General features: G+C 44.8%; 1 protein-coding gene and 1 long non-coding RNA gene across 3 annotated transcripts; one reads left to right on the top strand and one right to left on the bottom strand.

The window, feature by feature from the left end:
* Window positions 1-611: 611 nt before the first annotated feature.
* On the bottom strand, window positions 612-3195 carry LOC118252305 (uncharacterized). Its single transcript, XR_004780106.2, has 3 exons — window positions 2871-3195; window positions 1841-2161; window positions 612-1321 (listed from the first exon to the last, which is right to left on the bottom strand). It is a non-coding gene; the product is annotated as an uncharacterized LOC118252305 (long non-coding RNA).
* A 624-nt stretch (window positions 3196-3819) lies between these two features.
* LHX2 (LIM homeobox 2) lies at window positions 3820-22500 on the top strand. 2 transcript variants are annotated; one of them, XM_035555448.2, is made up of 5 exons: window positions 3820-4573; window positions 7303-7505; window positions 7930-8312; window positions 14639-14844; window positions 21668-22500. In XM_035555448.2, the coding sequence occupies exons 1-5, from the start codon at window positions 4343-4345 to the stop codon at window positions 21953-21955; spliced, it is 1311 nt and encodes a 436-aa protein (XP_035411341.1). In that variant the 5' UTR covers window positions 3820-4342; the 3' UTR covers window positions 21956-22500. The 2 variants fall into 2 exon arrangements, with proteins under 2 accessions (XP_035411341.1, XP_035411340.1); XM_035555447.2 differs by having other exon boundaries at window positions 3920-4573; window positions 7300-7505.
* The last annotated feature ends 5165 nt before the right edge of the window (window positions 22501-27665 follow it).

Genomic DNA, 27665 nt, shown 5'->3' with positions numbered 1-27665 from the left:
TCATGTGGCTGAAGATTTCCCTCCCTCTCTAACACCCGTAGAGGCAGTTTTGGAATTGTTTAAATAGCTGTGGCTATATAAACTGAAATATGTAAGATTATGGGTATCTTATTTCTCTCTCACACATATAGATACATGCTTGCATATTTTTCTGAAATCTACTGCTTGTACCAGCGACAAACAATCTCTACACAACATCTGGGCAAAACATTCTGAGTATTTTCCTTTTAAACTTCATTATTTATTTTTCCTGCATATTCTTGGTTTATCAGACAAAAACAATTAGCTCGTATTGTATAAAAACATTATTTGCTCTTTTTTACCTATGATTGACAGTTTTTCAAATCAAAATAAAGCACATTCTTAGCCGATCATCTTCTTGGAAGTGTATTACTGTTTTAAGCTCGGTTTGCTTCTGAGACAGCTAGAGATCTTACTCGTCAGGGCTAACTGGCGAAATTACAGATCCAACAGATTCCCTGCTCTCCCCCAAGTGCTTGGCTTAGGTAATAATTAACGGCTAATTCCTGGACTGAGATTTTTACTGTATGTTTTTATAAAACATTCATCAGCTGATACTGCAAAGAAACGGAATTTGAGAACTTTGCAAATTTTCTTTTTTTATTGCGTTTGTAATTAATACCATGCTGGAGGTACCTCGGGCAGCTCACTGTATGGCTTTGTTCATGTCAGAATGGTGATAGCAACCTCTTTTTGTTACATATTTAACAGCTTTGAAAGACATTTTTTAAACAGCAAATGTACTCGACAGCTTTAAAGCAAAGGACATTAAATAGGTTGCCAATTATTCATTCAACAGCTCTATGTGCGTCAAAAAAATGCATACCACCAAATCTTCCCAAGACAAACCACTTAAATTTCCTGTGACTCACGCACCATTTTTGCACTTACTGGGTAAGGACAGCAATCATTTAGAAAAAGAAACAGATACTAAACATTTCTTACCCTGGAATACTAAAAACATATTTATTAATACGCTCATTTCCAGTTTGGGGACAGCATCTGTGACAAGAAATGTCCTATTTTTAAACTGAATGGTGTTTGTTAATAAGCTTATTTTATTATTTTCTTTCACTTTAAAATCACCCAAAGTGTCTCACTTGGTATACAAGAAGCGCAAAAAGTGATATATGAATGGAGCAATCATTTCCCAGAATCATTTCAAGTCAGTCTATCGAGCAAGTAAATCTGAAGCATGCTAGTCTGTCTCCAGCAGCTCAGGGAGATGAAGAGCTGAGCTGAGCTCCACTTGCTGACAAGAAGCAAACTGTCTCACATTTTAGGAGAACAACATCATTGCCTATAAAAATGAAGAAGAGACAAAATAAATAAAACCAGTTAATGTTGTAGTTAACTTGCAAATCAAGTAAATCTGTTGGTACAGTATTTTAGAAATAAATGATAACAGCATCACACCAAACACACATTTCTGAACATATAAGCGTTCTGATTTTGATTTAATGGTATATCAGCGTCAACTATTGCTTCCTTTGCTGGTACACACTTCCTGATGCCTACTGTGAAGGGTGCCCATATTTACAACTGAGTAAGATGATTAATTACACCTTGTCAATCACGGTGCATGAAGACATAACACCACAGCAGACAATGAAGAAGACGCCTGAAGCTACAATTACATTTTAATTCATAGTTTATTGTATGTTCCCATATATTGCAGTCTAATAACCGTAGGGGCATCAAAAACATATGAGATATCAATCACTCTGCCCCCTGGTCTTTCATGTTTATATTATTCCACAGCCTTTAAATTACCATAAGTAGTTACTTATTTTCTAAGCTTTCTTCTCTTCTCTCTTACCTTTTGCTTCCATTTATCTTTCATTCTTAGTACCTTTATCCAACAGCTCTAAGTATCTGATGGAAGTTTGTAGCTCACTTAAAATCTGTAACAGACAACCTGAAACCCAGCAATTAGCAAAGACAGCTTAGACTTGTGTTCCTTTGTTGAAGGAGGCGTTGAATCTTTTGTTCTGATTTAGTCACGGTAGCTGGGTGGAAGCTGGTACCTCATTATGTGGTTGGTCTGTTTGTCTGGTAGGTAGCAGATGGTACTGGAGATGACGTTACCAAGAGAGGCAGGGTAGAGAAACTCAAGACCTGTGATTTGTTCACCTGTCACCTATAACAAAATACAGGTTAAAAGACTTTATTATTAGCTGCACCATTTTTTTTAATGAAAAAAACTCGTTTCAAATGAGTCCGCAGTTGATTGTAAAGATTACTTTGCTGTAGCATTTTTTCTGTTGCTCATTATTCAAGGATACCCTGGATTTTATTCTGAACAATGTAAATGTCATTCATGTGTCAGTGTGTACATTAGCAGCTTTGTGTTTACATTCTGTTACTCTCCTTGTGTTTTGGTAGCAAGGGTTGGATGTCTTCTCGTGTTTGTATATCCATTAAGTAGATAATCAGAGATAGCCCGTGAACTGGAGGTCATGCCATGCCTTTTTAGCATGCTATTGGTATTACTGGTTCCGGCCACTTGGGCAATACAGCTGTATTAAATATCGCTTTTTAATTCCATAAAAAATACAGCATCTTTTAGATAGTCCGCGATGTCAGACGGAGCGTAAGAATCCGTGACCTTTCCCACTTCCAAAGTGTCTGTAACCAACTGTGTGATCCAGAATGGGACTGGTACTAACAGATTTGGGGATAGCAGCACCAGAGGAGGATGTGCACAACGAATCGCCTCAGTAGGGGCGACGCGATGCTGCTCCCCAGCAAGACGTGGCGGAGCCCAGGGTGTGAAGCGAGCAACGCTCCGCGCCTGCCTTACTGGGGGCACATCTCCCAGCACGGGCGGTACCCAAAACGTCCCGTACTTTAGGGAAGGCGGGGATCAGTCGCTGCGCCGGGATGGGTACCGTGCGGCTCCGGTAACACTTGGCTGAAGTTCGGTGACCTGAAGCGTGAAGCCCCGCTGGTTCCAGGCGCGACTTTGGGCCGGTGTCTGGGCAGCTCCCGCCGCCGCCAGGTCCGGTGGGTCGGTGCCGTGCTTCGCGAGGGGCCGAGCGGCCGTCCCCCGGGGCGCCTCGTCCTCCCGGGCACACGCAACGCCTCCAGCCGGGCCGACGGCAGGCAGCCCCGCCGCCCTAAGCGCGGGGACACCCCGCGGGGCTCCCCGGGCCTCGAGCGGCGGCAGGCGGCCCTCGGCGGGCTGGGGCAAGGGGGGCGCTCCTCGGCGCCTCCGCGCTGCCCGGCGCTCCGGGGGCGAGACCCGTGCGGCGGGAGGCTCGGCCTGGGGCTGCCCCGGGGCCGGGGCCGGGGCCGGGCCGCGCGTCCCCGCGTGCTCCCCGCGTGCTCCCCGTGTGCGTCCCGGGTCCGCGTGTCGGGGCCGGGCCGGGCCGGCCGGGGCCGGGGGGCGGCGGCGGGGCCGCGGCCGAGCACATGCCGGCGGCCCCGGGGCGCGGCGGCAGCCAATGGCGGCGGGGCAGGACGTGATGTCAGCGCGCCTCTAGAAAAGGCGCGGAGCCTCGCGCGGCGCCCGGGCTGCAGACGCGGGCTCGCCGCCACCGCGCAGCCCCGCACCGCCCCGCGCCGCCCCGCGCCCGGCTCCCACCCCCGCTCCACCCCCCCGCCCCCCGCCGCCGGCAGCCGCCCCGGGCCGCGCCGCCTTAAGGAGCGAGGGGGGCCGCCGAGTGCCCGTCCCACCTGGTGCCCGTCCAACTCTCCCTCCTTCCCCCCGGCTTTCTCCTTTCCCAATGAGCTCCGGCGGGCTGGGGGAGGAGCGGGGGACGGAGCAAACTTTGCCCCTGAGCTGCCGCCGCTGCCAGCCCTCCGGACCGTGAGCGCGCGCGGGGGGCACCCGCCCCGGCCCCGCAGCGCCAGCCTGCCCTCCGCCCGCTGCAGCCTCCCCTCCCCGCCTGCCTCCTCCAAACCCCGCACAGTGCGATGTAGGGGCTTGTCCTTCTCTTTTTTTTTTTATTATTTCTCACCGAAGACGGTTTAATTCTATTTTTTTTAAATGCATTCCTATTATTTATTAATCCCTCCCCACCGTAAGCCTGCCCAGCCTTCTGCCGGCTGGGCCAGAGCGTAAAGCCTGGGACCGCACCTGGGGCGATGAGCCCCGCGCTGAAGAAGCCTCCCAGAGGGATGCGCCGGGGCCGCGCAGCAGCCTAGAGCCGAGCCCGAAGCTCACAGCGCCGGCGGTCCCCGCTCCCTCGTCCCCTCCGCCCGCCTCCGCTGCTCCCCGACCCCGCGGGACCCCGGACCCGAGCCTGCGCCGCGCTCCGGAGAGCTCCGCCGGGGGGAGAGCCCCCGAGCCCGAGGAGAGACGGGGCGGCCGTGCTAGATGCATGGGGGAGGGCTCCGCTTAATGCAAGTTCTGGGCTCCTGCAGGGACCCCGACAACTGTCAGCAGCAGCAGCAGCAACTCGGGGCCTCCTCCTCTGCTTCCTCAGCGATGCTTTTCCACAGCCTGTCCGGCTCGGAGATGCACGGGGTCATCGACGAGATGGATCGGAGAACCAAAAGCGAAGCACCGGCCATCAGCTCGGCTATAGACAGGGGAGAGACCGAAACGGTAGGAGGCGAAGGAGTGGGAGTCATTCAGCCCCCTGAACATAACGAACCCCTCAAAAATACAGCTTTTCCTTTAAAATAGCAGGTCGGGGGGAAACGTATGCAAAATACTAAATCGGAAGAAAATTTAGCATAAAGGCACCCCCAAAAGGTCGAGTAGAACCACGGGGAAAGGCATGAAACTGTTAATTATTAATAATATGCATAGTAATAGTAACGCTTGGGTGAAAGGAGCGGTACTGCTCTTGCGAGAAAACAGAAAGCTAGACCAGCCTTTTGGTAGCGTCCAAGAACGCCTTCCCTTCCCCCAGCCCGGCCGGCCTTCTAAAGTTTTTAGGGAGAGGCAAAGTATGCTTTTATACAGATAACGCTCTGGCACAGCGAAATTTTTCTCTGCGGAATGGAAACACAAACAACAAAGAATCCGATTCGGTGTTATTTTTCAGGTGGGATGTCCACGCTGAGGTAGTTGTTATAGCACTAAGTAAAAAAAATAAATAAATAAAAGGAAAACTAAAACTCGAGCATCTTTAAATTATGATTTTTTTCGTAATAGAAAGATACGTGAACACTGGATTTGCAAACATGGCAAACGGATTTAGAGGATGTGTTTCAGGGAGACAGACGGATGCAAATTTTTATAACTTTACCACTTTTATCTTGTCTGCTAACGCACAGTACTTGCATTTTAATACATTTAGATAATAAAAAGACGCATCTTTCGAAGCAGAGTTAAGCCAGCAAAGTGGAAGAGATTTCTCAAGTGTATTAACTGAATCAACACTTTCTGTATACTGTTTTTGTTTTGGTTTGGTTTGTTTTTTTTGGTTAAGAAACGATAATTCTGGTGAGAAATGATCCCATATTTTGGTAATGCTGTCTTTTAAGCTGATATGGGCATGTGCAAGAAAGATATCTGTGCTTGGTTTTTAAAACTTCAACAATAGGTGTTACTTCTCTAAATGCTATGGAGAAATTTACTTAAAAGTGACAGTGAGATTGTTTAATCCTGGAATACTGGCTGAAAATAAGCCTTTCAGCAAGAAGGGCTGAACGTGATTTCTAATCAAAGCAGTTTTGGTTTTCTTTGGAAAACTTAATATTTCTCTGTAAAATTAAACAATATCAAGTTATCTTTCCTGGAGTAATACTGTGGCATGATACCTTTATATATCTACTTAGAATTTATTTGCATGCACACGTGTATAGAATGAGCAGTGGGATAGGATACTAGATCCTTAAATACCATTTCTGGATATCAGAATATTTTTGTTACTGGTAAAGCAGAAAAAATCGTGGTTTGTTTAAAGTGGATTTATAAGGAACTACTTTGGTTATAAAACGATCCCTGATCAGAGTTCAGTTAATGCCTTAAAGGACTAAGCTACCAGTGGACTTGTGTGGCTCCCATACCGCTCTAGTGCCATAATTTTATTTGTACGTACTGCTGGCAGTGCAAATGCTGTAGTGCCAACAGTAGTGCTCGTAGTGCTGGGGGTTGGTGATCTCTGCGAGTGCTGGATGAAAGTAATCCGTCAGCATGTGCTGGAAACACAGCTTCATTTTCTTTCAGTTCTTCCCGTTAGCTGTCTTCCCTCTCCTTGCTTTGCGCAAGGACTTAAGGCTCTAGAGGAGGTAAAAGTAAACACGCGGCTTCCCCCCGCCCCGAGTGGGAGCTCTGCGGCTCCGGCGTGCCTGCAGGACGGCAGCTCTGGCCCCAGCACCAACGTGCGGGCTGGCCTCGAGCAGTGCCATGCTGACAAGTTTGGGACGAAGTGGACAGCAGCGCAGTGCCAGGTCTGCCACAAACACTGCTCCACTCCGAGCCTCTTGTCCTGACTTTGGGTTTGGGTTTAGGCTGAGGGTGCTGGGTAAAATACATGAGCGCACTTAAACGGTTTCCGATATTCTTTTTCTCTTTATTTTCTTTGTGTTTTCTTTCTTTTTTTTTTTTTGGTAGGAGTTGACAGAAAATGTATTTGTTTTTTTTTTTCTTTTGCAGGGGGTTTCGATTGGATTGTGATTTGACACTAAACTATTAAATTATATAGGGGTTACATTTAGTTTTATTGCTTCCAAGTTTATCCCAGCATAATCTAAAGCACTCTGTTGTTTTTCCTCTCTTTTTTTTTTTCCCCCCACTATTTCGTTTTTCTGATAAAGCATTCTGCGCCTCGGACCAGTAACGTCCGGCAGTTCTGTTTCCCGATCCCTGCGGTGCTTTGGGCCGGGGCAGCCTGGGACGCGGGTTGTTGGGGACCGGCTCGCAGGGAGCTGCGCCTGTGCCGCTGCGGCTGCTGGGGGGTTTGATCGTAATTCACTCGGAATTTTATAGCTAGGAAAATACACACCCAGACCCGCACTCACGGGGCATTAACTATGCAGGCACTCTCCGTGTATCCGTAACGGTAAATTTTAGAATTAACCGTCTGCGATTTTCCCTGCTCTGACGATTGCGCCTGTTTATTGAGGAGCATCTTTTCTTGATCTGGGACTGGCAAATTCACAAAAGGAAAAAACGGAGCGAGAAAGCCTGGCTTTCAGCCTCCCCCCACCCCACCCCCGGCCGCTTTCGGCCCGTCCCCCCCCCGGGGCCGGCCGCCTCCGAGCCCCCCGGCCGCGGAGCGGGGCCGGGCCGGGCAGGAGCCGGGCAGGAGCCGGGCCGGGGGGGCTGAGCCGCGCAGCAGCCGCTGGCTCTCGCTAACGGCCCGCGGTTGTTCTCCCCAGCAGAGCATGCCGTCCATCAGCAGTGACCGCGCTGCCCTGTGCGCCGGCTGCGGGGGGAAGATCTCGGACCGCTACTACCTGCTGGCCGTGGACAAGCAGTGGCACATGCGCTGCCTCAAGTGCTGCGAGTGCAAGCTCAACCTGGAGTCCGAGCTCACCTGCTTCAGCAAGGACGGCAGCATTTACTGCAAGGAGGATTACTACAGGTACAGCGCAAAGCCGCCCGGAGAGGGGGGATGAGGGGGGACCGCGGGCTCCCGGAGCCTCCCGGCCGGGGCCGGGCGCATCCCCCGGGCTGCTCTGGGAGCACGAGGCCCCTCGGCGGGCGGCCCGGAGCGGAGCGGCCCGGCCCCGGGAGCGGCCGCCCGGCCCCACGCGGGTCCCGCCGGGGGGCTGCGGACGGGGCGGGGGTCGGGGGTCGGCGCGGCTCCCTGCGGCTCCCCGCGGCTCCCTGCCGCAGCCCGGGCTCCAGCGGCCGCGGGGGGAGCGGGGCCGAGCCCCCCAGCTCCCGCCGCCCTCCCGGCAGCGGCCCGGCGTCGTGTCCCGGCCCGCAGCCCCCCTCCGCGGGCCGCCCAGCGGGAAGGGCGGGATGCGCCCCTCACCGTCTCCTCGGGCCCTTGTGTTTTGCAGGAGGTTTTCGGTGCAGAGATGCGCGAGGTGTCACCTGGGGATTTCTGCCTCCGAAATGGTCATGAGGGCCAGGGATTTGGTATATCACTTAAACTGCTTCACTTGCACCACCTGCAACAAGATGCTGACCACCGGCGACCACTTTGGCATGAAGGACAATCTGGTGTATTGCCGCCTCCATTTCGAGACTCTCATCCAGGGGGAGTACCAGGTGCATTTCAATCACTCGGATGTAGCCGCTGGGAAGGGCCCAGCACTGGGAGCGGGCTCTGCCAGTACTTTGGGACTGCCTTATTACAACGGCGTGGGGACTGTCCAGAAGGGGAGACCCAGGAAAAGGAAGAGCCCGGGGCCTGGGGCAGACCTGGCAGCATACAACGCAGGTAAGAGACCCCATCTTCCCCAAAGAACAGTTCCGACGGTTTGTTTTTGTTCACTTCCAAAGGGGGATTTCCGTTTATTTTAGCTTAAACCGTTAATAATAGTTTAGCTGCAGCATAATTATTGAGATCAAGTGCTGTCAAACTGCAATTACAGAAGCTAATATGTTAGCATTTTTCACTTCAGCTGGAAATAAAATGTTTTGAAGCAAGGTCATCTGGTTAAGGAGGGGGAGAAGGGGGAGTGGAGCCTGAAATAAAATCTGGAAACCAGAGATTGGAAGTTAGCACTTCAGAGAGCTGTGAATTTTCTTTAGTAGCTACACCCTCCGAGGCTGCTGATGGGCGAAGCGTTCTGCCCTTCTCTTGGGCTCCCGCACCTCCGCCTCGGGGGGCAGGGGGCCGAAAAGCGGCCGTCCCCGGGGGGCCGCGGGGGGCAGGTGGCTGCGGCCGGGGCTGGGGCTGCGCTGCTGGGACGGGGCCGGCTGGGCTGGGCGCCGCCGCTCGCTGCCCCTCGCCGGGACCGGCCCTGCCGGGGGGAGCCGTGCCCCGGGCGCTCTGCCCTCAGCTGCGAACTCGCCGAGGAGTTTCCTCGTCCGGCCTCCCCGCGGCGGCTCCGGAACTTTGCAGGGAAAGGAACCGAGGCGGTCTCCTGCCTTCCCGGGGCCCCAAAGGCCGCACCGTGCGGGGCCCGCTGTCCCTGGGGAACGCCGGCCGGGGGGGGCCCCCCGGGGCCGTGCCCCAGCCGTCGGGCTGCCCCCTCGGGCTGCCCGGGGCCGGCCGCGGCGCTCTCGGGGCGGGAGCCGGGGCAGCCGGGCCGGGGGGCTCGGGGGGCTCCGGGGGGCGCGGGGAGGCCGCAGGGCGAGGCTGCCGCCGCCGGGGGCACGGGACGGCGGCGCCCGAAGCGAGCGGGTGGCGCCGAAAACGGCGAGGAGAAGGGGCACGGCGAGCACCCCTCGGGACGGGGCTGCCACCCACCGCTGCCTTCAGCAGCGATTTGGGAACGGCTCAAAAACCCGGGGTCGTCCCAGGGGTGAAGGCCGGTGAAAGGTGCGCCTAGCGGTGTCCCCGCGAGCTCCCGCACACGCAGGGCAGCGGCGGCTCCCCCGCTTAAAAAGGCTTCCTCTGCGGGGGGCTGGGATCCAGGCGGCCTTCCGCTGCCTCCCCGTGCAGGGCAGATGTTCCCATTCCAAGGACCTGTAAACCGGAGCAGCGGCATCTGTCCCGGGTGGGAGCACAGCCCCAGAAAGTCTTGCTGCTCCCCGACTTCCTAACCACGCCGTCTTTAGCCGCATTTTGAAGAATTCGTTTCCAAAATAATTGCCCTCCGAGTTTGCTCTTGGAATTTGGGGTTAGACCCTGTAAATGATGCTGCAGAGATCTTCCTTGAGGAGCTTTTAGCTTCTTCGCTTAAACTATTTGTCTGCTTAATATTTGCTAAACCGATAATCGATTAATTTATATGGTAATAAGTGTAATTGATCTTGGAAATCAGACCGGGTTGTCTGTTGATTTTTAAATCTCACAAACCAGCAAATTATTGCAAAGCCTTTAATTTTCTGTCTTCTAAAAGGAAGCCGTTTAAAAGTGTGATAGTTTCTCCCTATTTTTAATGGAACTTCTCGTTTCCTCCCGAGAAATGCACGATGTTGTCCTCTGAGGGTATTCGGGGCTGGTACTTTGTGTAGCAAGCTTCGTGTAAATAAATCTTCACCAGAGGTGGTGGGAAAAGGGGGACCCGGAGATGCGGCCAGAGCAGGGACAGGAATTATTTTGTAAATAGCAGCAAACACTCATCTGCGCCATGAATTGGACTGGCTCTTGTTTCTGCTTAAACGAGACTCCGTTTGCACAGGGATGATGGGTTTTGGATGTGGATAGAGCCTGACAAGTGGAAAATAGCTTAGAAGGATGCCGAAACTTCAAAAAGATTTTTTTCCCTCTCTCTCTTTGTTTTTTCTTAAAGTGTGTTCCTGTGATCGTAATTTCTTCTTTCACTTGTTGGATTGGATTTTGATGTTGGTTTTTTTTTTTAGGTCAGTAAATCAATGGCTGAAAGCTTGCTGAACACAGAGGCACCTGTAAAGAATTCTGAATACTCCCTTTGTGGATTAGACCCCAAACCTCCCGCAGCCCGCTGTACTTTATTCCCATCTATCCGCTCTGCCTTTAATAAGAAGACAGGAAAATCTCCTTGCAAGCGCTAGAAGTGCTGAGCAGGCGTGGGGCAGCGGGAGCTCCCCACGCCCGGGGCCGGGCAGGCAGCGGAGGCGTTATAGGGGCGCTCCCTCCCGCACGGGCGGCGGGGCCCGGCCGGGCTGCGGCTCTCTGGGGCCGGGCCGCTGCGGGGCGCTGCTCCGGTACCGGTCCCGCTCCTGCTCCCGGTCCCGGGGCCGGGTGGGGGCTGGCCCGGGAGCAGCTTTGCCAGGAGTTTTTTCCTGAGAAACCCGGGGCAGCTCTGGCGAGCTCCCCCCTCCCTCTGCCCCCGGGACGGGAAGCTCCCGGCCGGGGCAGGGCTGCGCCGGCTCCGAGGAGGGGGCCCCGCAGAGCCCCGCTGCGGCCCCCTTGTGCGGGCGGACGGGCCGCAGGCACCCCCGTCCCCAGCAGCGCCGCGGGAGCGGCGGGTCGGAAGGTCCCCTCCTAAGGTCCGGGTGTCCGCCGCGTCCCCTCCTGCCCCCCGGCCGCAGCTCTGTCCCGGTGCCGAGCCCCCCCTGCGGCTGCGGGCCCCGCTCTGCGCTCCCGGCCGGGCCCCCCCCGCCGGCCCCGGCCCCCTGCAGGCAGCCGCGGGTGGGAGCGGGGCCGGCCCCGCACCCAGGGGCGCTGCGGGCGGAGAGCGCCGAACGCGCCTCGTGTTTCGCCGTGCTTCCCGGACCGGGGTTAGTTTGCTTTCCTCTGGGGGCGGCGTAACGTGTCAAACACGAGCCGCTAAGAACAAAAGTTCCCCCCCGAGGAAATTCCTCGCCCCCAGCCCCTCCGGTGCCGCGGCCCCGACGTGGGGGATCCGGGGGTGAGCGCGGAGCCGTGCCCCCGGCTCCCTCCTGCAAACAGGGTTTGTGCAAGGATAACGGCGCGTCCCGCTTCGTACTCGTGTTGCTGTTTTTAGAGACAGTTTTACACGTTATTCTGCCGAGGATGTTTTGGTCGCCAGCGTCGAAGCACGGTGTTTTAATGTGAGGGAGTGAGAGCCAGCTCCTGGCCGTGCTCCCTGTGGGCTTCATCTCGTGGCCGGCCGGGCGCTTGTGTCGTGGTGCCGGGGGGGCTGCGAGGGGTCGCCTCTGGTGAGAGCAGCGGATGGACGGCGGGGCGATGGCCTGGGTGTGGGGACCGGGGGGAAGGCAGCAGGGCCTCAGAAGTGGCCTGGGGTCAGAAAAGATACTTGGCACCACTTCAGAATTTGCTTTATCACAACATAGGAATGAAGCATTAGTTAATTTAAGGCTCCTCTGACTGGAACGTTACCAGTTGTATTTCTGAACTCCCAGCAGGAGTCCTAGATGCTCCAATTGCATGGAAATCCTAAGTCTGGGTGGTTGAGCAATTCCTTTGGGTGATGTGCAGGGACACCACGAAGGACCAGGGAGGAAGTGCCTGGAACTCCGAACACCGCACGAGGGGCGCGTACGGTGCCAGTCTTACACCAGGGTGGCCCTTGCAGAAACTCCTTCGCTCCTAAGGTCTCCACGCACTTCTGTGTCTGCGCCTGCAGCGCCCGTGGACATCTCGGGCTGGGCAGGAGATGCACGTAATACCAGATTGGTACAACCAAATTCTGGAGATGATACCAAGTACCAGAAACAAACAGGAGAGGGGAAGCGGCGCTAACGAGGAGGGTTAGGTCAGGCTGGGGGATGCTGCGGGTGCCCAAAGCACTTGGGCAAGATGAGGAAGAGCAGACACCCTCGTGCACTTTCAAAGTCCGTTTTGTAACTTCCTTCCTAGAAAAGGACAACAGTTTGCTGATCTCGAATGGTACATATTCACTGTCATCTCAATGTTATTTTTATTTAGAAGATTAGGGGTAAAATTATAAGAAATTGAAAGAGCAAATTGTTCATTGTCCAGTTGATGAAAAGCAGATTCCCTCCTTCCCTTCTGGGAGGATTCAGAATCAGTTTTATTTCCTTGGATCCTGATTGTATCTCATTCTCTGTAGAACAGGTTAAAATCCAGCTACTTGCAGCCCTAGGGTTTGTTTTGCTGCATGTTTACATGAACAGGTCTCCGTCCTTCTGATGGATATTTTGATGCACTTCCTCCTAACTCTTTGCTCTGTTATTTCTGGGAGGGTTTGAGAGCATTTAAGACAACACACAGAGGTCTTTTCCATTTCTAATGTCTACAATTCTGTGAGTATGTTTTAAGACCAAGTACTGTGTTGTTTTACATTTCCATAATACCTTTTGCTATAAGAAATATAGTTTCAGTTATTCTTCCCAGTATTATTTAGAGGGAGAACTGTAGCTCTGAAGGAGACTGGAGCTTGTGGGGTCACTCCAGTTTGGCAACTAGATCTCAGTTCTTAAACCAGAAAAAAGACTTTGCTACATTCTGTCCAGCTCCATTAATACTGCATTTTTACTATCTCCTTTTGTGTGTCTTACACCTTTTAAACTGAGGTGCTTCCAGTCTTTCCATACATCACGAAAACAAGCAGAAATGCTTCTTATTACTGGAATTTGGCACAAGAAAGTTAGGTCTGCAAAGGATTTATAGAAACGTATACACATGCACATACATGCGCACACATTTATATATCCAGCACATTTATTTCTGGCTGTTTTTTGAATTGTAGGGGTACAGAAACTCACCAAGATATTTGAGGCTTCAGACAATTTTTACCGATCTATTAAACAAGCCTGCTTTTGGTCTCACAGCTGAAGTTTTGCAGGCCTTGCTCTATGTTGTGCCACATCTTTTAAAGTTTTTGAAAAGCTGAAATTTGCAAAGCAGCCACTGCACATGCTGCAAAACTGCTTTTTAGTGTATCTATATGCGTATTTCCCGATGAGTACGTGCATTTTGTTTTATTTTATTTTTTAAATAGTGGTTTTAATGCATGCCTTTCAGAAATTGAATGTATTCAACAGGGCTGAAAAACTCTCCTAGACAGTATGAATTTAAAGCATGATTACAAAGAGATACATGTCCATGAGATGTACTCAGTTGTAATGAATCAGTGGTAATGGATAACTGAAAACAAATCTGATTATGTGTTTATGAAATTCACCAATAACACACATTTCAAAATACACTTATCTGCTTTTTTTGCATGCAATGTAGAAGAGAGATAGTAGTGATTTTTCATTACTTTTAACCTACAACTTACAGGAAATTAAAAGGGAGTTTCAAATACTGGAGCAGAAAAAGTAAATTAATGACAGCTTATTAGAGCTAATTTTCAGATATATCCATGATATTTTTTTAGTGAATTTAAGCTTGGTCCTTAATGTTATTTTAAGAGTTTTTCTATGGTTTACTTTATGCACATGTAAATTAAAAACTACTTTTGGTCTATGAGACTATTTTGTTTGGCATTCAACATTTAATACAATTTGATAATTATTACAATTTTCCTTGGTCACAGACGTCCTTTGCAGGCTTTGCAGTTGATTTATGCAAATGTGTCAGTCAGTCTCATTCAGTGATTTCAAAAGAATATAACAGAATCAGTCATTCAAAGTAGTATTTTCAAATGCTTAAAAAATGAAATGTAAATATAAATAATAAAAAAGTGTATTTTTTTCATTTGGTGTGCTGCTGATATATTGTATTAACAGCTTTATTTCTTGAGCTAGTCAAATTATAGTCATAATTTGCTGTCTGGTACCCACAAACTTTATTTCTTTTATAGTGTTTCATTTAATGGTCTCTCTTGTACTCTACAGGGTTTAGTTTGATGGAGGAAATAATTATAATTTTAACTGGTCTGTTCCATCGAGATTTAAGTGGGCTCTATTGTACAGCTTTCTTTGTATATTACAACACAATTTATAGTGATACAAAGTACGTTAAAACACTTTACAGAGTTGAGGACAGCTACTGTCCTACAAGCAGAAAGTGGAGGAAAGGCTGTGTGGAGATGGAGGAAAGAAAAAAGGAAACAGACCTGACATTTTAAAAGCCATAAAGAGGCAGGTGAGGGTCCTCGCAGACTGGTTATTGTAAGGGAAAAATAGAAGATGCAGAAATGGAGGGGAAGGCAAGTAGGATTTGTACCAGTACAATACATGCCATGGTATGTTATTTTAATTGCTGCTCTCAGATGAACTGCAAACAATGTTGGTCACAGAGCAATAGGTTTACACGCCTTTTCCTCTTGTTGCCTTAAGCTTTAAGCTGCAATGAAAACGATGGTGACCACCTGGATAGAGACCAGCAATACCCCAGCAATCAGAAAACAAAGCGTATGAGGACGTCATTCAAACACCACCAGTTGCGGACAATGAAGTCATACTTTGCTATTAACCACAATCCTGATGCCAAGGACTTGAAACAGCTAGCTCAGAAAACCGGCCTGACCAAAAGAGTTCTTCAGGTAAGAAGAGCAGTCTTTTGTACCAAAACATCAATTTTATATAAGAAATGCTGTGGATTTTACTAGTCTTCAAGCTTTTCATAATCATTCATACCTTCTGTGAGACATCAGTTACATTCTAGAAAGTATGAGAAAAGTTATTTCATTTCAGCTTCCCAAAAGCAGATCACCTGGGTTTTAATTTTTAATGACAGTTGTGAAGGCATGGGGTCCTACTTGTTTTCCTGAAGTTAGTCAATTCTGGTGCATGTTTTAGCTTCTGATCTGCTGCAAGAAAAAAAATAATTAGTTAATGTAAATAGAGAGCTCTTAATTTAGAAATGGTTTTCTTTGTAAGTGAGTAATCAGCAGTTTATTATTATTTTATCAGGACAGGGAAGATGTCTTTTCCTTCACAATGTAAGTGGACACAAATTTAATTTTTCAAAGATTATTTTTTTAGTCATAGTAAAGTAATTTAGAATGAAAGGCGACTGCATTTTGAAAGTACATTTTCTCTGAAAGCTGGATTTTTCTTGCTTCAAGGATATACACTCCATTTGAATTATTATGGCAAGGAAAGGTAAGAATATTAGTCGGATTACCTCCATTCTAATTTATAGTTCGGATTCAGGAAGTGAATTTTAATGGGCACTTATTCAGTAACTATAACTAGAGATAAATGTGGGCATATAGGAGGCATGACATTCCAAAATCTATTACTGAAATCTGTAAATGGATCTTTAATAGTAGAAAAAAATGGTTTGTGGGCTTCGTAGAGAAAGCTAGGGCTCAGGCGCCTGGGAAAGCACTGTGGACAGCTCTCACAAATTCATAGGCAAGTGGAGGGCAGTAAACAAAAACATTGAAAAAAACCTGAATTCACTGGAGAATTGTGGATCTTGTAGTGTTTACACCTAACTGAAAAAGGAATAAAGGTTTGTAGGCTTCCTAGTAAAACTGCTGATGAAAAACTGTATGTAATTCCTTCTCTTGGCCATGTCCATCACAGCTGGATTTTGCTTGTTTTTGTGAAGCTGATTTGCAGTGGAACAGATTCCTCCTCTATAACTGGTGCACATCTTAGCAGTTGACATAGTGCCTCTCATAGCAGCTCTCTTTTATCTATGAGTGTGGAAGAAAGGATTTTCTGCATTTAACTATCATTATTTTGGCACTTCCTCATTTTCTCATCAGAGTTTACACACTTGAGTGGTATCTACTCTGTTACCAGTGCACTCACACCTGAATTATCTGAGAAATTTCACATAGTGCATGAAGAAATTAGATCGTTGCCTAGAAAATGCCTCTCTCTTGATCTTCCTTCTGTTCTTTTTCCTCAGTCTGCACCAACTTTGACTTCCATATCTATTGTCTTTTCACCCAATGAGCCTGTCCTTCCAAATCTTTTCCAAGTCTTTTTCTCTGTTCCTTCCTTTTATAATGTATTTCTTCTCTCTAAAGCTGAATTCCATGTCTCTCTTCAGCCTCTCTTTCAGTTTCTTGATCGCTTCTTTTTCCACGCTAAGTACACCACATCTCCCAGCTTTAAGGTGCACAGTGTTTCCTCTTTTTTTTGTGGCAAACCTTTACAATTCTACAAAACTTTTTTCATGGTTTTGGTAATTGGTGTTTCACTTCTTTTACTTCCACAGTTAAATGCTTCTTTATCTCTGGGCTCCTTTAGCTGAAGAGTGGTGCAAGGTAATAGTTGGTGGTGAGGACTGCACACAGAGGATGGTGCTGTTGGAGGCACTTCAAGAAAATGACTCGGAGTGGTACTTTGCGTAGTATCGCTTGAGTTTTTCTGTCTGTTACGAGCACTCTCTACTCCGTTGAAAATTAATTTGGGCTTTAAAAAACAAACTTGCTTTTTGGATTTTAGAACCTTTGTGCCCAGTTGGTTTATTTCTAACCTGTGAGAGAAAATAATGTGTGCTTCTGAAACCATGGAGGGAATTTTTCGAACGCTGAAGTTCACCCGTACAAGTTTCAAGGTTGCTTCTTGCTGGGGAAAACTCTTCGTGATGTTGGTTACTGAATAGTGTCACTTGTTAATTCTTTTGCGCCAGAAAGGTTGGCATTCCATCTGTGTCATTTATTGAACATGAAGTAATTCACTGACACTATTGATCTAAACAAGCATCGTTAGTATTAGGCTGTCTCACATGCTGAAGGCGTATGGACTCCCAGATGTATATACACACATTCCAGTAGTAAGAAATTTTCTGCTTTCCCTATCTTGTTATTAGGCATGTCTGTAAGCGCTTGTATTTTTGTATGTTCAGGTCTCAGTTCAGCTGATGAAAGATAATGGTTCTTTATCTATCATGAACAGAATATAGTGTAATAGAAAATACAAGGTAGCAGATGAGGAGAAAGACAAATTCTCTTATTCTGAAACCAGTGGGCTTTCTAAACATGCAGAGGAGTTCCTAGTGTTTTTCGGAAATGGCTATAGTGCCATTACTATAAAGGCAGTTCCATATAACATGTCATGAGGGTGGCTTGTAGATGAGCAGAGAGTTTGGCCATGTTCATAATGAATGATCTGTGATACTGGACTTGGAAGACCTGACTTCTGTCTTGGCTTCATATACAGTTAGTCATCAGCTACCCATGTACAGAAGTGGAATGACAGGGAAATGTAACATACTGCTTCAAAAATTACATTTCCTTCAGTGGCTTTGTAATGCAGAATATTTTCCTTAAGTAATGACATTAGAATTACAGTAAACCTACTTATATTTTTACTCCCTATCTTTATATATTTCCGTTCCCATTTAGCTTTATATCTGCGTTTTGATATGCACCTTGTACTGCAGCTGGGGAGGACAAGTCCATTATTGTAAGCTATCGTTCTTAATTAAAGTGACCAGCTAATTGTGAGCTAACTAATTGGTGTAAATGTTACTCTTTTGGGAATCGATCTTTCTTTTTTGTGAGTTTAGAAAGTGAAGGTGGAAGTAGATAGCCCTAAGAACATACGGTTTACTAGCTATTGCTATGTACCTCTTCTCTAACCAAGAGTATGGAAAACGATTATCCATGGCAAAAGCAGTTTAGGAACATGAACCATTGTTTTTCAGTGGGTGTCTTCTACACTGCTTATCCTTTCTTGAATCACTCCCCAGTAATGTTGATATGAAAATCCTACAAAGATTATTCCTGCGTGCATTTGGACTTTGCTAATTCAGTTTCTAGCAGTCAACAAGCACGAAAATTTTCACAGTCGTGTGTGAGTATCCTGCACTATCCTTTGGCGAAGATTTGCTTAAGGATAGCATACTGCAGACTACTTACCAAACCTTCATTCATAAAATATCCTATAGTTCTCTTTCAGCTGTATGTTTAATAATCAAAACAGAATTCTCAGAATGTGCCTTCAGTGAGTAAACACGGTTTGCTGTGTGGTGGAGCATCCTTTACATTTTTATTTGTTTCTCCCATTGTTAGTAAGTAGAGTTCAGTTAACCTAAATGTCTCCAGGTAGATGTGTGAATTAGCAAAATTGTGTTTAAAAATTTGTTTCTAGTGTAAGCTATTCATACAACCAGTATACAACAGTTGCAACAATGGAGGTGTTACCAACAAAAAATAGTTATCTTAGATAACATGACCTCATTCATGATGATATCTCAATTCTTTACAACAATTAGCATATTTATTTTCAATACTTCCCTGTCTTATGGAGATGTTATTTTATTCCCATTTTACAGTCAGGAAATGGAGACAGAGAGAGATAAATTAGCAGTGCAGATCACTGAAGAGATAGTATAATATTTTAACTGCAGAACGACTCTGCCTAGCTGCTGAGCTGCCCAGCTACAGGCAGGCGGCTCGGCTCCCCAGAATGTGGTAGCATCAGTGGGTCTCACGGCTGCTTTTATTTCTCAGTGGGAGTTTTGGTCCATATTTTCCCCATTTGGTTTGAAACAGCTCAGCCCTATAATGATACAGTTGGACAGAAAAACGCTATGTACTTCCCAATGAATTTCTTTACTCTTCAGTGCTGAAGACCAGATTCCTAATTGTGTAATTGATGTGAGATAAGTCCTTCTGGAACAATTCTTTCAGTCACGTATATTTGGGTTATTATTTCTTTACTTGGATGTAATACTGTTACAGGTGCAGGGCCCGAATTGCCAGTGTGCACACAGAGCACTGCCACCATTATGCACGGGACAGCGGCCCTGGCTCGCCAGCTCTTGCTCGCTCGTTTGCACAGCTATACGCAACAACGCAGGGCAGTAGCGAATTAAGTTGGCATTCCTGCAACTCAGAAAACAATAGTTTTAATTCTTTCACTACTCTTCAGTGTTAAATCTTTGCTAAATATTTTCATAACTTCAGTGCATACCAGAATATCACTATTGCAATAATTACTGTGTTATTCATTTCTATCATAAAACATGGCATTTTCTGAATTTCAGTTAATAAATATTTAGATGCTTTTTCAGTAATATTACAAATATTTACTAGTGGACAACTTTAAAGAGCTCTGTAACCATTATCTGATTAACCTTGGCAATATCTCAACTGGACTAGAGGTTTTGTCTGTTTTAATTATGCTGTAACTATGGAGCATATCAACAGTGGCAGTCTCTAAACTTAAACTTCATATATATGATTCTTTTTACAATTTCTAGAAGGTATATATTAAAAAATTGAAGCCAAATTTCTTAATTTGTGGGACAAATATAGTTATCTCTTACTGAAAGGTAAAATAATCCCAAAAGTGTTAAAATTGCTGTTTTCTACCATTCCTACTAATTGGCACTTGAGACTTTGTAGCTCGAATGCCCAGAACAAACTAATTTGCTTCACCTGCACCCCTGGCACACGAGGCTCCTCACCTTGCTCAGAAGCATGCACAGACACTTCCACGACTCCCTTCTTGCAGGGCTCTGGATGAACAGTCATGCGAGGGGAAGACACTGGCTTTGAATGTTTCAGGCAAAAATACCACAACTGTTGTTTTTGAAGTTTTGACCACATCACAGGTTTACCACTGTAATGGACTGTGTTATAAAATAATTAATATATTTTTGCAGTGCTAGTTTAGGAGAAGGTTTCTGTTTTCTTTGTGTATATGAAACCAATATATACCCTTTAAACAAAATGTTTTAATAAGGGGAGCACCAACATAAACTGAAACAAGGACCTGTAGGGATGTGAGTAATGAATGCAGCTCGTATGGCCGCTGCTAGAATTTGTGCCTGAGGATCATTTCCTTGTGGCATTCCCAGGAGAGAGTGTAAGGGAGAGTATGTGTGCTTACAGACCCTTGGCTGAGAGAGAAAGCTTTCCAGAGGAAAAGGAGAAGTAATCAATAGGGGGAACTCGGGGCTGGACCATCCATAGATGAGAAGAAAGCCAGTCAGAGGAAATATGGTTTGAGGCATCTTCACCAATTCTAACTGCAGCTGGCAAGTTGAAGGGAAAGAGGAGACTTCACAGGACTGCATCGTGTTTCCGTGGCACTCCTCCGCCGGCAGCCTGGCCTGAAGTGGATCCTGCAGCAGGGACTGCAGGTTCAGAGTTAGGGGTCAGGATTTCTGTAAAGGATGCTGTGACCACATAGTAGCCTTGTGAGCTCTGCACACTCACTTTCCCTGTACGGGCCACAGCGGAGAAATTTGATGGACTAAGGCTGGGCAGGTACTTTGACTCAGTTCCTTTCTCTGACAGATACAGAGATGATGAAGTTCATTGCACCTGGAATGGAAAGACTTGGTCCTATTCCTTGTAAGAGGTCAACGTGAGAGCAGTAGGATCAGGATTGAGTCAATTGTAAAGAACATAACAATGTCAGAAGGCCTTCTGATAAGTAAGCGCAGTGAAATTTCAGCTAGTTGTACCAGCAAAATTAGCTGGCATCAACATACAGCAGGCTGAACACAGGGTATTTAATGGCATTTTCAAATTTAATCAAAGTAATATTCTGTACCTACAGTTCATCCAAGTTTCACAAATAAATTTTATCTATTTTCAAATAGATCAGAAAAATATTTTATCTTTAAACAAATCCTGTAAACAGTAGAGAACATTTTTAGCTTGGACCTAAACTGAAATTTAACTGAAAAAGCAGTAGTCATAGCATTTGTCCTGTGATTAGTTAGGTAATAAATAATGCAAGAAGTAGAAATCTTGGAAACATTATTGCTGTATGTGGCTATCATTTCTTCTGAAATTACATTTTTTAATGCAATATGGGCTTTTAATACCATTTGAGCCTCTTTTTCCAACATCATTCCAGGACTGAAAAAATTTAAAATGAGACTGGCATAGGAGCTGAATCATTTGAGAAAGAAGAGTAAGAAAGAGGTACAGTCTTTTTTGAAAAGTGAGAGCACTGCTGAGACAAGACATGAGAAAGTTCCCGAGAGAGCCCTCTGAGCCCGCAGGAAGGCAGGGTGCTGTGCTGTGTCACCTTCTGCACGCAATGGGAGATGGACCTGAGATACCAGGGTGCTGAAACTCGCTAGTTTATGTTCATCAGATGCTTGATTTCTATCTCGTCCTGACAAGTACTTCTGGGAGTGAGGGCAGTCGAGGATTCTCAGGGGCCGCCAAATTTGTAGGCATCTTTATACACAGCCTGCACTGAATGACTCCCCTCCTGTCCCAAGCAGACTGTTTACACAGAGAATTGCAGGAGAGGGAAAGAGGAATGCTTCACAGGCATGCAGAGGACACTTTTCATGACTGGGGCTACTTTTTTAACATGTTACCATAAAAACATCTTCACCAATTCAAGCTTTGATGAATTTGTGAGTTTGCTTTTGCTTTTCTAAACACTGCAGCTCTTTAAATGCTACCCTGTTATATTAAACTATTTCAGGTTTGGTTTCAAAATGCTCGAGCCAAATTCAGACGGAACCTCTTACGTCAAGAAAACACAGGGGTGGATAAGACTTCAGATTCAACACTCCAAGCAGGGACCCCATCAGGTCCTGCATCAGAAATATCCAATGCCTCCATGAGTCCATCCAGCACTCCCACTACTTTAACGGACTTGACTAATCCTACCATGCCTACTGTGACATCTGTCTTGACGTCAGTGCCCGGAAGTCTTGAGGTTCATGAATCTCGAAGTCCTTCACAGACAACTCTTACAAACCTTTTCTGATGACTCTTTCTTAATAATTTCTTTAAAAAAGAAATTATTCTTAGTTGAAATTCCAAGTGTATTTTAATAGAGGCTTTGAGCAACTGACTAACCACAATTAGGATCTCTCCTAAAAAAAAAAAAAAAAAAAGAAAAAAAAAGAAGGAAATGTAGTGTTCTGGTATTACGGAGTGTGGACTGAAGAATAACTTGGAAGATCTATTGCAACACAACATTTGTGTAACTGTACAGTTTTGTGGACTGAGCAAGGGAAACAGCAATTAATTTAAGTTGGCTAAAGCTTCTGTATTTTCAAAGACTGCCATGTGCCTTATATACTGTTTTATCTACATACTTTGGATTCCATGTCCACTTCTCTTTTTCTCTCTGTATATTTATGACCAGGGCAAAAATGTCAAGAGTTTGTTACTTTGAATAGTCCTAAGCCTTTCATTGGTTGCTTTGTTGTTTTAGAATTTTAAGGTCGAAGTCTGTTCGAATACCAGAATTTGTAAAATCTAACCAGTAATAAAACCACTTATGGAAACTACTTGGTAATGGCTGCAGTTACATTTAACATGAGCTTCACAATCAAGATAGGCTGATTGTATTTAAAAGGATTAGAAAATTGCACTTCAAACACGGTATCTGCCTAGGATAAACTCTAAATATGATGTATACATTCCTCTTGTTCCTGAAGTCTGTATGGGTGAGAAGTCCCCCCCGTACAACTGTCTAGGTATATTCAGTATAGAGAAATAAATAACTGTTAGTTGCAGATAGAAATTATCAGATAATGTTGAAGTTAAAACAGGCAAAATATACTTAATTTTGTTGTGTGAAAGAAACTTGACTTCAGCCAGCATTTACGAAAACAATCTTGCTTTTGTGCAAGAGATAGCTTGTCCTATTTCACGGAGGAGGCAAGCTAGGTATCCGACAGCCGTGTGGCCAGAAACGGTTTACTATAGAGGTGGACACTGGGTTATACTTTCCCTAGGAAGAAGACAGAAGTATTTCAGGTTATTTTACAATATTGGTGGGCAAAAATGAGGCAAAATTATGTCTTACAGAGTCACAGCCTTACTTTTTTGTAATGCTTTGAGGGAATAGAAAGCCAAGGAAGAATATGATATTATCATCAATACTAAAAAAGTGGATATTCCTTTAACTATTACGGACCTTTCAATATTACTGAATTCCTTCTCCAGAAAAAAAAAAGTGCAGAATATAATTCATATTTTGAGTTCTTTTTCCTATTGTTTTTAAAGATGCTTTTTCTGTAATTAAAGAAATACCTCAGCAAAGTTTAAATATGTATGAGTATACACTACGCTGTTTGCCCAGTAGTTTTATAGATTTTGAGTGGTACATAACATGCATATGGTTGTTCCTTTTCAAACCTGTCACAATCATTTTTTTTCAGTCAAACTCTAGGTTGTATGTGGGTAGCTCTCTAAAGCTAATCTGTCATTCCCATTGGATCAAAATTGCTAAAAGATTTTCCAAATAAACAGCAAGATATATGCCAAGATTTGTGTTCTTTGCCCTTTTCAGAGCACTGAAGATAATTTATTAGGCCAGACTTTTTGGTAACAATGTTTTGGTTTTAAAAGCACTATATTCATACAGCTTTCTCAACTGAAAATTTGCCATTCTCGTGCAATCCAAATTTCTTTTGAGCTCAGTGAGAGACCTCAGAGAATGAGGACCGTGGGATAGAAATGCTGACATAATTAGGTCATTTATTAACCTTTTTTTCCCACACTTCTGCTTAAAAAAATACAGGTGAGTTATCTGGAAAGCAAGATAGTACGAAAAATCGTAACTAGCTTAGATCTGTGAAAGAGATTACACTCCGGTCTCCAAAACCAATAGACTAGCATAATTCTTTACATTTATTCACAATGATGAAACATTTGAAAAAATGAATTCAGGTTTAATTAATAGCCTTTACAGATCTATCCGAGACATTTTTTCCTCATATTATAAATGTCTAATAAGTAAATTGTACTGGTTAGTGGACTGTAAAAGAGTACGTATCTGCCTTTCACAGACATTCAGACACAGATTCTGCTGTATGTAATGTTTTGCCCATTGTCAGCTATCTTGGAGATTTTATTTTTTTGACATGCTTTGCTGTATCTTTTCTTGATTTAAAAGGCAATGTTGGTCCAATGTTAAAAGGATACAGCCCATAATTAGAAACCCTGTGTATTAACCTGTAAGCAGTTTTAAAAAACAGAATCTTGAATTCATAAGTGTTACAGCAAATGTAGCGGATGGTTCTTATTTGTGATCTTGTATTTTAACTACCTGAATCCACATGGATGGAAATACCTTTCAAAACAACTCTCAATATTGCCTTTTCAAATAACTGAAATTTATGAAGGGGAATACTCTAGTGTTAATATTATCTGAAACCTATAAGAGACAATTAGATAATTGTCTGGTTTAATCAAATCAGGGATTTTGCATATAAATAAGAGACAATATTCTATGTAGGGTCTTTATGTAGGTACATTAGGATTCACTCACTGGCTCCAATGACCTATGTTGTCCCCATGATTGTTTCAATCCTGTGGTATTGTTTGGTTGTTTAGAGCTTGTTGGTTTTGAATGCTGTACATTTTTTTACTACTGCAAACCTAATGTTTCTTCACATACTTGTACAGTTCCACATTTGATGTATTAGTCTGAAATTCTGTTAAAAACATGAACAAAAATGGAAATGATATTTCTTTGGAAGTGTATTTTTACTGTATATCTAATTTGAACTAGTTGAACATACTTCTTTACATTTTGCATGATAGGTGTGTAGTTCATTTTTTAATATGAAAGAGACTTAAGAGTAACTTAGAATGAGAATATAATGAAACCTATACAAATATGGAAAATACATGCAATGATTTGCTACTTTTTGACTCAAGAAACTTTTTGAAATACATTCTACCTAGTTTATTTAAGATAATGCAGATATTTTGTCTTTGAGTTCATAAGCAATAAAGAATATAAAAGGGGATTATGCATTAGAAAAACTTCCAAGTCACTTGGCAGCAAGCTGGATTGTTCTTGTCAAACAAGGAGAGAATATTTGATCTTAAGAATACCGAATAGACATACTTTGTTATGAGGGATAGTGTTACTGTAAGTGGTACGTAATCACAACTTAAAATCCATTGATACTGTTAATAGTTACATTTCACAAAACTTAGTTCATGTTGTCTAAGTTTGGGGAGAGAAGACCAAGGATCATTATGCTAACAAAGAAGCTGAATGCTTGTTCTGGAAGCAAAAGTGAGTTTATAAAAAACACTGTGGATGGAGAAAGGGCCTCTAGGATACTTTGATTTCCAAATTATCATTTCTTACTAACGGTTAAGAACACATTTAGAGCACTTTCCTATAACTGCTTTTTTTTTTTTCCCTTTGGAAGGTAAAGATCAAAACTTAGACACCTTTAGTAATCATCTCCCTTTCTCAAAAGAAAAAGGACAAAAAAAAATCAAAGTATGAACCGGAGCTGAGATTAGGTATGATGGTAGCAAAGCCATCCAACTAAAAGAAGTTCCAAGTGTACATGCTTATGGTCTTCACAGTGACTTAATAGTCCTTGGAAAGAGAGATTTGCATTGAAAGTAGCTGAATTACAATTTATCCCTCCTAATAGGGAGGCTCTAACCATTTAAATCATTCCTGGTAGCAATTATTTCATCCATAGCTAATATGGAAAAGATAGTTCTTTGTAAGTGTAGTTAGCACTTTGAGAGTGCTAATATCTGTAGTAAAATAATGATCTGTAAAATGAAAGTCTATGCATTTTCCAGACCACTTTGACCTGCGTTTGAAAAGGCTACAGAGTGAAACGCGTGTGCAACATGTCCAATTCACCTTAGCAGCCAGGGTTTGGTTGGGTGTGAAATGCTCGTGCATCTGCTATTTGCTGCACACAATTTATGCACTTGCCAGCTCTGTGCATTTCTGCTTTCCAAGTTTGCAACATTACATCTCACTTTCCAGACCTACGAGTCCTTTTTGTCTTGTCCTGCAAGCGAGTTGACTGGAACTCTCCTTACTCCCATACTTGAAATCATTATGCCCAAGTCTGCAGCACCTTTGTTTAAAGAAATAAACCTAGCAAACCACACCAATTGTTCACACACTCCCATACATTGCATTTACGGCTGGTCAGAGTCTCTGGTACCATACATCACCACCCATGTAGACAGCAGGGGTGATATGAATCATGGTCTGTCCTCATCCTAATTAAAGAGAATCAAAAGAATTAGATTTTTGATCTATAGTTGATAAATATGTGTTCTAAGAATGTCTTAGGACTGGAAAATCACTCAAAGAGGGAATAAAGAGGGCATCTTTCTGACACACGGGAAGCTGCCATGAATATGAAGACAAGCAACACAGCAGCTGGACTGCAAGTGCTCGTGTTTTCACTTTGTAAATGGAGAGATGGTCTTTAATTCATTGCAGGACTTAGCTGGGATGCTTAAAATGATGTGATTTCAGTCTGGAAAGTGAAGAATCAAGTTTGAATCTGTCATGACGTTAGGTGAGTTACCAGTAATTTGTCTGAAAATTACTGTTGATGGAGGCAGGATGGCTCCACTGAATATCAGAATGTTACCTTTTACAAGTAAATTCTCTGCTGATGCGGCATTTATCCCACTGTTCTGTGGGGCGGTGCTGCTAGGAAGGCATCTTCATGCTCGACGTGGTAACCTTTTCTGAAAATGTTTAGTAAGTAGGCTGAACTCCTAGGAAAGTCAGAGAGACCAATAATCTATTTGTAATAATTTATAATTGTAATCACTATCCATGTCTTGTTCTGCTAACATTTCTAATTTTGTAATCCGTGTGCTACAGTTAGTCTTTTAGCATCTGGGGTTTTACAGAGGCATTTTTAGGTTGTTTTACTGAAGGTAGCTTTGGCTTCGTGCTGTGAAGGGAAGTAACCATTGCCTCGTGTCAGTCATCATGTCTTGCTATCCGTAGTTAAAAAAGCAGCTGATGTGAAAGGGCAGTTAGAGAATCTTCAGCTGAATTTAGCTGCATTTCTTGCATTTGATTGTTTGTAGGGAGTTTTCACTCTTTACTTTGAGTGAAGCACAGTCAAGATACGACTCGCTGTCACCGAGTCGTGTCTGGGTTTTGTCACAGAAACCGGCCCTGGCTGCACGAGGCAGCGAGTGCACACGCCAGAGGAATTACTTCCAGCTGCAACAGTGAGTTTTCCATGTTCGTAACATCATCGAGTCATAGTATAATTTAGGCTGGAAGAGACCCTTAAGATCATCAAGACCTACACACACTGAAGGAAAGAAAACCCAGCCTCAAAAATGTTTTCCACTGAGGCAGCAAATTCCAACAGGCCTAACAGAAATTTATATTACTACAATTTTTTACTTCATTTGTATACTCTTTCCCCCCCAACCTTCGATACTAATTAAACCCCTGTTTGTTCTCACCATCAGCCTGGTAAAAATAGAGTTGTGCTGGATCAGGACCATGAATGGCATCTATCTGACTGACAGAAATCTTTTTTTTTTCCTTTTTTTTTTTCTTTTTTTTCTTTTTTTTTTCCCAAGGACTGGATAAAAAGATATACTGTGCAGTTAAAGGACTTCTCATCAGATTAATATGTCAGCAGTTCTTTCTGGCCTGACAACTGGATTTTTGTAGCAACAAAAGTCAGTCAATATTTTGGGGGTTTTGT

The sequence above is a fragment of the Cygnus atratus genome, chromosome 19 (assembly GCF_013377495.2).
Source record: "Cygnus atratus isolate AKBS03 ecotype Queensland, Australia chromosome 19, CAtr_DNAZoo_HiC_assembly, whole genome shotgun sequence".
In the NCBI taxonomy this organism is placed as follows: Eukaryota; Metazoa; Chordata; class Aves; order Anseriformes; family Anatidae; genus Cygnus; species Cygnus atratus.
The sequence above is the reverse complement of the archived record's forward strand: the minus strand, read 5'-3'. Positions and strand labels throughout refer to the sequence as shown.

What these genes read in the sequence shown, in the direction of transcription:
- LHX2 (XM_035555447.2), top strand. Translation starts at nt 4,343, where the DNA reads ATGCATGGGGGAGGGCTCCGCTTAATGCAAGTTCTGGGCTCCTGCAGG. An exon ending in ACAGGGGAGAGACCGAAACG is followed by an intron (nt 4,574 to 7,299) that starts GTAGGAGGCGAA and finishes TGTTCTCCCCAG; the next exon opens with CAGAGCATGCCGTCCATCAG. An exon ending in TGACCAAAAGAGTTCTTCAG is followed by an intron (nt 14,845 to 21,667) that starts GTAAGAAGAGCA and finishes AAACTATTTCAG; the next exon opens with GTTTGGTTTCAAAATGCTCG.